General features: G+C 50.4%; 1 protein-coding gene across 1 annotated transcript in view; it reads left to right on the forward strand.

The window, feature by feature from the left end:
* Window positions 1-10,495, forward strand: part of Kdelr3 (KDEL endoplasmic reticulum protein retention receptor 3) — a 13,085-nt gene continuing 2,590 nt past the window's right edge. Inside the window, exons 1-3 of the mRNA XM_036207595.1 lie at window positions 1-233; window positions 4,506-4,606; window positions 9,179-9,337. Coding sequence (XP_036063488.1) covers window positions 143-233; window positions 4,506-4,606; window positions 9,179-9,337 — 351 coding nt within the window. The 5' untranslated portion in view covers window positions 1-142. The remainder of the gene's footprint in view (window positions 234-4,505; window positions 4,607-9,178; window positions 9,338-10,495) is intronic.

Below are 10,495 nucleotides of genomic sequence, written 5' to 3' on the forward strand. Positions count from 1 at the left end.
AGCGAGCGCGCGCGGAGGCGCGGCAGCGGCCTCGGGCACCGCGCGGCGCTGGGACGGGGACGTGGCAGCGGCTGCGCTCGGCGCTCCAGAAAGTTCCCTGGAAGTTCCGCGCGACGCGGCGCGGGAAGCGGCCGGCTTGACCATGAATGTGTTCCGAATCCTCGGAGACCTGAGCCACCTCCTAGCCATGTTCTTGCTCCTGGGGAAGATCTGGAAGTCCAAGAGCTGCGCGGGTGAGCGGCGCCCGGGCGGGGCGGGACGGGACGGGACGGGACGGGACGGGACCAGGGTGGGGACTCGGGCTCGGAGGGAACCGCGCGCGCGCACGCGCTGCCCAAAACTTCAGTGAAGTGGTTCGACATCCCAGGATCCCGGAGATTCTGCGGGAGCGTGGCTTCCGCCTCCACGGATCCTGCTCCCGCACCTCCCGCGCCCTGTCCTCCACTCCAAGCTGGCGGTGCCACTGCTACTGGGCGAGGACTTGGGGGGGCGACCCTCCCTTCACTAGGAGGGAAGAGTGCGTATTTAGAAGACCCCTAGTCTTAGGGTCTTTCCCTCCACTCACCCACCTTCCACTCCCCAGGGAGAGTCTTCCTTTTCCTGCGTGCTCATGACACCAGCCTGGCCCAGGGGTCTGGAGCTGGCCCTGAGTGGAGATGGGAGATATTGGAGAGGCTCCTTTTGGCCAGAGGTCTGGCTGCCTGGCTGCCTTGCTGGGGTTGGGAGAAGTTTCCAGGTTGGGTTGATGATTGCAATCCCCCCGGCGGTGGAATGGAAAGCTGCCCACTGTTTTTCAGCCATCTTTGTCCCTTGTGTCCCTGCCTGTGTTAGGCGTTCAGATGGGGGCAGTGGGGTAAGCTCAGACTCCACCAGGGCTGAGGAAGCAGAGAACAGCTGAGGACTACGTGGAGGAAGAGGATGGGCAGCGAGTGTGCCCAGAAACAGGATACAGAGTTGAGAACATCAGTGCAAACACATAAAAGCCGCAGGGCATAGGGCATATCCTGGGAAGGACACACAGGGGGGAATGGAATCCAGAAGGTTAGCATGGTCCAGAGGTGAAAGGCTTTACCCATCATGCTCAGGATCCAGGACTAAGGAAGCCATGGACGGTTTGGAAGATGTAGATGGCAGATGTAGTAGAGGCAGAGGAGGAGGCACAGCGGTCTTTCCTCAATCAGGAGGTGGAGGCTGAGATGTCTGTCACCTGGGAGACGGGATAGGAGAGGGACTGGACTGAGCAAGGTTGGATCCAGTGGCTCTGCAATGAACTGGAAGTTACTGGGACCTGGAGTCTCCTGAGAGACTGTCACCCCTTCAGGGTCTGGCTCAGGGCACCTGGAGGCTGGAGGCCCAAGACGGAAGTGCCTGTGCAGGATGGGAGGCAGGATGGGTGGGGGCTGCTGTTTTGGTAGAAGAGTAGGCAAAGCTGCATGATGCTACCGGGGCCAGGAGAGGGCTGGTGGGCCGGTGATTTTAGCTGCTCTTGAGACCGGGGTGAGGTCAGTTGACCTTGGCTGCAGAGACCTGGGCACTGTGAAGGGGAATGGTGGCTGACGAGGGCAGGGCGAGGGAGAAGGAACGAGGCACCTGGCCTTGGCACCACCTCCATGACCACCAGCATGGCCAGAGGAGTACAGAGGTTACCTGTTGTTTCAGGGTCCCAGCAGGGAAGGTGTGGCGGGCACACGGGGGAGGTGGGAGTGGAGTCTAGAGGAGAGGACTTCCGTTGTTTGTTTTGATTATTTATTCTGGTGCTGGAGGTGGAACCCTGAACCTTGCATGTGCTAAGCAAGTGCCCTACCGTTAGGCCACACCCCAATCCTTGTTTGTTTGTTTGTGGTGGTGGGTTTTCCATACAAGGTTTCTCCGCACTAACAGCTCTGGCTGTCCTGGATCTCGCTCTGTAGACCAGGCTGGCCTCAAACTCACAGAGATCTGCCTGCCTCTGCCTCCTGAGTGCTGGAATTAATGGTGTGCACCATCGTGCCTGGCTATTTATTTATTTAGAGACAAAGCTCCTTGTGTAGCCCAGACTGATCTTGAACTCTTAAGTCCTCTGTCTCTGCATTCCGAGTGAGGGAGTTACGTACCCCACCACTCCACAAAGGTCCAGCCCTTGTCCTTGTCTTCTTTTGAGAACCTTTATGGACACTAGGTGTGACGTCAACCTTAATAGAAGCTGAATGAAAGCGCGAGGGAACTCTTTGGACTCTGAAACTCTTTCATCTAAAAGTCCCTGGTAGGCTGGGCAGTGGTGGCGCACTTTTTTTTTTTTAAGCTGAGGATTGAACCCAGGGCCTTGTGCTTGCTAGGCAAGTGCTCTACCACTAAGCTAAATCCCCAACCCTGGCACACACATTTAATCCCAGCACTCGGGAGGCAGAGGCAGGCGGATCTCTGTGAGTTTGAGGCCAGCCTGGTCTACAGAGTGAGTTCCAGGACAGCCAGGACTGTCAACACAGAGAACCCTGTCTCGAAACACAAATGAAAAACTCTCTGGTTGTGATGGCACACGCCTGTAATCCCAGCACCCAGGAAGTGGTGGCAGAGAGTTAGGAACTCCAGGCCAACTCTGTCTACACAGAGAGTTTGAGGCCAGCCTGGGCTATGTGAAATGCTGTCTCAAAATACTAAAGATTGGGCTGGTGAGATGGTTAAGGTGTTTGCCAAGCTTGAGCATCTGAGTTTGATTCACGTGTTGCAAGGAGGGAGCCATCCATGAAAGCTGTCCTCTGATCTCCATACATGGCATGTGTGCACACACAAACACTACAAACATATACTAAGTAAATAACTTTTATAAACATTTTTAAAAAACATTAAAAATAACCTTTGGGAGGCTTAGGTAGGAAAATTGGGAATTCAAGGCTATCCTGAGCTATATAACAAGACTCTAACTCAGATAAAGAAAGAATAGGCCAAGGAGGCCAAGAAATACCAGGGGCCAGGGCTGGAGAGATGGATCAGTGGTTAAGAGCATGGATTGCTCTTGTGGAGGACCTGGATTCAATTCCTAGCACCTACATCATGAGTTATAACTGTAACTCCAGTTCCAGGTACCTACAAGGGCACCAGGTACACTTGTGTTACAAATATATATATATATATATGCCACCGGCAGTACACACACACACACACACACACATGCAAACGCGCACACACGCATGCATGTGCACGAACACACACCCAACTTGGCCTCCTGAGGGCTGGGATTAAAGGTGTGCACCACCACACCTAGCTAAAAGAAATAGTATTTGATTACATTTATTTATTCCTTTTATGTGTATGTGTGTGTACCTGAGTCTATTTGCTTACCTTGACAGTGGGAGTCAGAAGAGGACATCCAATCTCTGGAGACTGGAGTTACAGGCAGTGTGAGCCACTTTGTGGGGGCTGGGAACGAAATCCCAGTCTTCTACAAGAGCAGTAAGTGCTCTTAACTACTGAGCCATCTCTCTGGTGCAAAGTAAATAAATCCCTTTTAAAAAGAAAGACAGACGTTGGAGCTGGGCAGGTGGTTGTACACACCTATACCTTAGCTGAAAAGGTAGAGGAGGGGAGAGTTGCTAAAAGCTTGAGGCCAGCCCTTTTATTATTATTGTTGTTGTTGTTGTTGTTGTTATTAAGTAATTAATTTTGAGACTTGGTTTCACTGTGTAGCCCTGGCTGGCCTTGAACTCAAAAGGCCTGTCACTGCCTCCCAAGTGTTGGGATTAAAGGCTAACACCACCATGCCCAGCAAGCCTATTCTCTATAGCAAGCTCCAGGCCAGTCAGGACTACACAGCAAGACCCTGTCTCAAAGAGAGAAAGAAAAAAGAGTCCATGTGGAGAATAAGACATGACTGGTGACGACTCCACGCCCCGGGGTCATGCACTCAGGCGCATACAGTGAGCTGTGGCCTGAGGTCTGTGCACTGAGGCTTGGTTGCTTTTGCATGCTCTGTTTGGTGTTTATTACTTACTAATTGCACTGTTGGAACTGAACCCAGGGCCTTGTACATGCTTGGCAAGTGCTCCATCACTGAGTTGCACCCCTAATTTTTGTATTACAATGAGTAAAAATAGGCATAACCTTTGTAAGTTGGGAAAGGGCTTTTTAAATTTGTGCCTTTTGGGAGACAGAGTGCTGCTGGCCTGTGTCTTCATCGGCCTGCCTGTCTCCCTGGTGAATCAGCACCTGGAGTCAGTGCCTTGTTTTCCCAGAATGGAGCTCTGGGGTTGCCACTGGAGCTCCGGGGGTGGTACACAGAACAGCCTCAACACCCCCACCCTGGGCGACTCACACTACCCCCGCATCCTCCACAGAGAAGCACCAAGGTGGCACACGCAGGGTGACTGGGAACGTAGCGTTCAGATCTTTATTTGGTGACAGATCACAGCCCCACAAGAGGCACAGGAATTCCAGTGGCTTGGAGCAGGGCGGGGACAGGCATACCTGGCGCTGGCGCCTGCGTGGCCACGTGAAGACTGTCCTCATGGTCCCTTGTTCACCCCGCACAGGCATCTCTGGGAAGAGCCAGATCCTTTTTGCTCTGGTCTTCACCACCAGGTACCTGGACCTCGTCTCCAATTTCATCTCCATCTACAACACAGTGATGAAGGTGAGAGGGGGGGGGGGGGGGGGCCGGGGGGCGGGGGGGGGGGAGGCTGCTGCAGTGTTGGGAAGTTTCGCACCAGGGGTGGAGTTCTCACACCTGCCTTGCTGCCCAGGGCCTTTCAGATACAGGGGCCTCTGTACTATTCCCTCAGGGCCAAGGTGGTACCTGTACTTAGCAGAGGGGTGGCTGTGAAATTCATCAAGGTCACCGATTTAAATGTGAGGCAGGTATCACTATGCACTCCTGAAATCTCAGCCCTGGGGGAACACTGGGAGACAGGAGGATTGCTGCAAGTTCAAGGTGAGCCTGGTCGACATATTTAGTTCCAGGACTACCCAATAAAACAGTGTCTCAAAGAACCTCCCGACACTACACACACAACACATCTACCATGGACTGAACGTTTCCTAAAAATTAGCTGTAACACAGAATGGTTTAACAAACAATTCAGACATTTGTTTGTTGGACCCTGGACATTTGGTGAACTTGGTTTGGCTACGCTTGCAGCAAGTGTGTTCTGCCTCTGCTGTGCCAAACACTTGGAGACGTGCAAGACTCATGGATCCTATGGAGAACACCGTAAGCAAATGAGAACATTGGTTGTGGAGGGGGCTAAGCAAAGTATTAACATCTTACTTTTGAAAAAGTTTTGAGCCTGGCGGTGGTGGCCTTTAATCCCAGCACTCGGGAGGCAGAGCCAGGCGGATCTCTGTGAGTTCAAGGTCAGCCTGGTCTATGGAACAAGATTCAGGAAAGGCACAAAGCTACACAGAGAAACCATGTCTCGAAAAAACAAAAAAAATTTTTTTTTTTGCGGGTAGAGCGCTTAAGGCCCTGGGTTCAATCCTCAGCTCAAAAAAAAAAAGTTTTGAAGGGTCATCTGATAGAGGATCACTGAGTAGCTACCTCAGAGAGTGTGGGCAGGTGCTGAGGAATTAACCCAGGTGTTCGTGCCAAGCGACAGACCTGAGATCAGTACCAAACAAAACGCATAGCCAGGGCAAAGGCCCCTTGAGGCAGGAACAGGCTGGCCTCTTGAGAGAAGCCGTGTGAGGCTGAGGCAGTGGGAACCCTGTGGGATGGCTGTGGGGAGAGAGGCCAGGAGGTACTGGGCCAAGTGCCAGGTGGCTTAGGTCAGCTACAGGGACCAAAGGCTTTGATGGTGCTATGGTTCGGAAGTGTGGACTGGTTTTCTCAGTCCCGCTGCCATGCTTCATCTCTGTGCCATGGTTGGGAGCTTTTGGGGTGAAGATTCTCATCAACCTTCCTGACTTTGAGGCGGGTACATCAGAGATAAGAACAGATTGCTAGTCAGCAAAGTGGGGTGCAGCTGCTCAGATGCTAACTGCATGAGTGACTTTAGCAAAGGCACACTCCTATTACCTAACATCTGGATGTGAGCAGTCCAGGGCAGGCTTGGCAGCCCCATGGATTCCTAGGCCCCTTGTAACTCTTTGCTCTGACAGCCTTGGGGTGGCCAGGATTCGTGGGCATGTAAGCTATACAGTTGTCTGGCAGAGCCTCACACTTGCTTGACGTCTGTGCCGTTGACATCTTGAAATTCCTAGTTCTAAACAAAGGGCCTCACATTTTCATTTGGCAGTTGTGTGGCTAGTCATGAGCTTATCTGTTCTCCTTTACCAAAGGACTACAAAGTTTGTGTGTGGCTCCTATGGCAGAAGGGTATTGGTGGCCCAGTAAGGTACCTACCAGCTTTTTTTGTTTGTTTAATAAGATGGGGTCATACTATGTGGCCTTGGGGGTCCTGGATCTCACAGAAATCCACCTGCCTCTGCCTCCTGCATACTGCAATCACAGGAGTATGCCACTGTACCTGGCTTGTTTAAACGTTTTTTTATTGGTTTACTTGTATTTTCTATGTTTGAGTGTTTGCCTGTATGTATGTGCACCACATGTATGCAGTGGCCACAGAGGTCAGAAGGTGTTGGATTCCCTGAAACTGGAGTTAAAGCCCATTGTAAGCTAGATGTTATATGGGTGCTGGAAACCAAATTTGGGTTCTCTGCAAGAGCAGGAAGCACTCACCACCTCTCCCCAGCCTCCTGGGTTTTTTGCAGTGGCCACAGAGGTCAGAAGGTGTTGGATTCCCTGAAACTGGAGTTAAAGCCCATTGTAAGCTAGATGTTATATGGGTGCTGGAAACCAAATTTGGGTTCTCTGCAAGAGCAGGAAGCACTCGCCACCTCTCCCCAGCCTCCTGGGTTTTTTGTTTGTTTGTTTTGCTTTTATTTTTTGGTTTTTCGTTTATTGTTTTGTTTTTTAGTTTTTTGAGACAGGGCTTCTCTGTGTAGCTTTGGAGCCTGTCCTGGAACTCATTCTGTAGACCAGGCTTGCCTTGAACTCACAGAGATTCCCCCTACCTCTGCCTCCTGAGTGCTGGGATTAAAGGCGTGCACCACTACTGTCCGGTTCAGCCTCCTCTTGGTTTGGAAACAGGATCTTACCACATAGTAAAGACTGGCCTTGAACTTGAAATCATCCTGCCTCAGCTTCCCATATGCTGGGATTATGGAGAAAGCTCTTTTTGTTGGTGGTGATGTTTTTGTTTTTTTGTTTGTTTTTGAGACAGGATCTCTCTACATATCCTTGGCTGTCCTGGAATTCACTAGTAGACTAGGTTGGCCTTGAACTCACAGAGATCTGCGTGTCTCTCTGCCTCTGCAGTGCTGGGATGAAAGGTGTGAGCCGCCATCATCCATCTGGAGAAAGCTCTTTTTAGATAGTTTATCCAAAATATCAAGTGGCTGACAAAGAGGATGGTGAATTTTAACCTTGGGCTGTTAAGGCGGCTCAGTGTAGCTGGGCGGTGGTAGCGAACGCCTTTAATCCCAGCACTCGGGAGGCAGAGGCAGGCGGATCTCTGTGAGTTCGAGGCCAGCCTGGTCTCCAAAGCAAATTCCAGGATGGACTCCAAAGCTACAGAGAAACTGTCTGGGGTGGGGATGGGGGAAGAAGGCTCAGTGAATAAAGATGCCTGCCATTAAGCCAGATGATCTGAGTTGGATCCCCAGATCCCACATGGTAGAAGGAAAGAACCAATTGCAAGTTGTCCTTTGATGTCTATATGTACACCACAGCATGTATTTGTGCCAGCGCACACGCACGTGTGTGTGTGCACACACACACACACACACACCTCTTTAAAAAAAAATAGCTAGGCATGGTGGTGCACGCCTTTAACCCCAGCACTGGCGGGACAAGGGAGGCAGAGGCAGGAGGATTTATATGAGTCAAATCCAGCTTGGTCTACAAAGCAAGTTCCAGGACAGCCAGGGCTACACAGAGAAACCTTGTCTCGAAACAAACAAGCAAGCAAAACCCCACAACAAATAAACAAAAGACCCAAAGCCCTTCTGAAAATTCTCCCAATTCCCACCTACTCTGGAGATGTGGTTTTGGTTGAGTGAGTGGTTATATCTGAAGCCCCAGTTCTACCTGCTCATGTGTAGACCTGGAGTGTCTTATCTGTACCTTACAGGGCAACAGTGAAGATTCCAAGAGATGGTATGGTGCACCAAAGGGAATTCTCTGTCTCAGAGAAATTCTTAGGGAGTCCAGGGCGGGGAAGGGAGAGATGTTGTCACCTGTGAAGCATTTGAACAATGTGAATCTGGGGTCTTGATATCACCCCCTACTTAGACTCCTCACCCACTTAGTTCATTCCTCTGCAGAGCCAGCCTTGTGTGGCAGGATGAGGTGTCTAGTCTGGAATGAAATGGAAAGGTGGTCCTCCCTCACTAATCTGTGCTGAGTAAGGAGCTGGGGGATTCAGAGGAGGGTCCTGCCCACGTGTCCTCTTGTAGGGGAGACAGACTCACACATCTTCACAGGGGATGTGACCCCCACACTACAAGTTGTGGTGACAGCATGTCATTCTAGTGACATTTAAGTGATCAAGTTCTTTATACCAGTGTAGTCTAGTGCCAGCTAAGCTGCATTAGCCACCTGGGAAGTTGTTAGAAATGCAAATTCCCAGGCTGTCCAGACCTACAAAAGAGAAGATCCTGAGGATGACACTAGAGAAGCCAGTGACCTCCAGCCCATGAGACTAGGGGCCCCAGGAACCTAATCTCTCTCTCTCTCTATACACACACACACACACACACACACACACACACACACACGCACGCGCGCGCGCACACTGGGGGACAATAACATGTTGGTCCTTGGGGTTATACACTATCACAGCTTAACATGAGATGGCTCAGAGGTTTAGAGCACAGATTGCTCTTCCAGAGGTCCTGAGTTCAATTCCCAGCAACCACAATGATGGTTCACAACCATCTGCAATGAGATCTGGCACCCTCTTCTGTATACATAATAAATAAATCTTAAAAAAAATTAAAAAAAAAAAAAGAAATGATTTTAAGCCGGGCAGTTGTGGCACGCTCCTTTAATTCCAGCAGGCAGAGCCAGGCAGATCTCTGTGAGTTTGAGACCAGCCTGGTCTTCAAAGTGAGTTCCAGCACAGGTTCTAAAACTACACAGAGAAACCCTGTCTCGGAAAACAAAAACAAAAAACCAAAAGATTTCATGCCGTCCATGCCTCCCTAGGTTGTTTTCCTTCTCTGTGCCTATGCCACTGTGTACATGATCTATTGGAAATTCCGGAAAACATTCGACAGCGAGAATGACACATTCCGTCTGGAGTTCCTCCTGGTCCCAGTGATTGGCCTTTCCTTTCTGGTGAACTACAGTTACGCACCAACAGAGGTGAGTCTGACCCCAAGGCAGGGGTGCCTCCCAGCACCCTCTTCAGCCTGCCTACTACAAGCCCATTTCTTACCATTCGCAGTAGTAAGGGGCACATCTGTTCAGTCGTGAGGTTCCAAGTTAAGCAGGTGGTGACCCTGCTTCTGTTAGGACCTTGTGTCCCCAAGAGCAGTCTAGGCTGACTATTAACTCAGCAGGCTTGAGCTTCAACAATATCTGGAGGTCTTCTGCTGGTATTTATGGACCCGACAACTGTGGCTTAAAACTGCCATCCATTCCCAAGCTGGTGCTCCAGGCTCCTGCCAACCCAACCACCCTTTGTGTCCTACTGACAAGGTCCCCTGTGCTTTAGTTAGCCGGAGCTGGAGCCAGTACTTGCCATCTAAAGCCCCATGCAAGGCCTGGGCAGGGTGACTCCCCCAGTGCTGCTTCTGAGTACTAGAAGAGGGCCAGCCAGCAGGGCTTGCCTAACATTGTCAGGTAGGGGTCTCAAGAGTTACTCACCATAGCCTCTGCTGCAGCAGCAGTACATAAACAAAGTTGTTGAAGTGACTACTATTAGTCTATTAGTTGGGGTTTTACTTGGCTGAATCGGAGAGAAAACCCCCTAATGATACTATTTTATACAAAATTCAGGCGTATTTCTCTCACACAGAAAAGAAGCAGAGCCCTCAGGCATGGAAGCACAGACCTGTCATCTCATCATTTGGGAAGCTGAGGCAGGATCACAAATTCCACGCTGGCTTAGTCTACATAACAAGACTGGAAAAAACAAAAACAAAACAAACAAACAAACAAACAAAAAAAAACGGGCAGTGATGGTGCAGGCCCTTAATCCCAATCAACCTTTGCAGAGAAACTCTGTTTCCAAGAAGGAAAAAAAAAGAAAAGAGAGAGAGAGAGGGTGGCTGAGCCTAGGCAGCCAAAGACACTGAGTTCCTCCTCCGGGTCCAGGTTTCTGTTCTGACCATCCTAGCATTCGCCAAAGACAAAGGCTGGGAGTTAGGTGAGGAAAGATGGAGGAGGGTGGGGGCAAAAGAAAGGTTCCTTAAGCTGAGTCAGCTCCCAGGGAGCAGTCCTCCCACACAGCCCGGCCCTCATTAACCGTATTTTTTTTTTTTTTTTTTTTTTTTTTTTTTTTTTTTTTTTTTTTTTTTT

Source organism: Onychomys torridus, chromosome 16 (genome assembly GCF_903995425.1).
Source record: "Onychomys torridus chromosome 16, mOncTor1.1, whole genome shotgun sequence".
Classification (NCBI taxonomy): domain Eukaryota; kingdom Metazoa; phylum Chordata; class Mammalia; order Rodentia; family Cricetidae; genus Onychomys; species Onychomys torridus.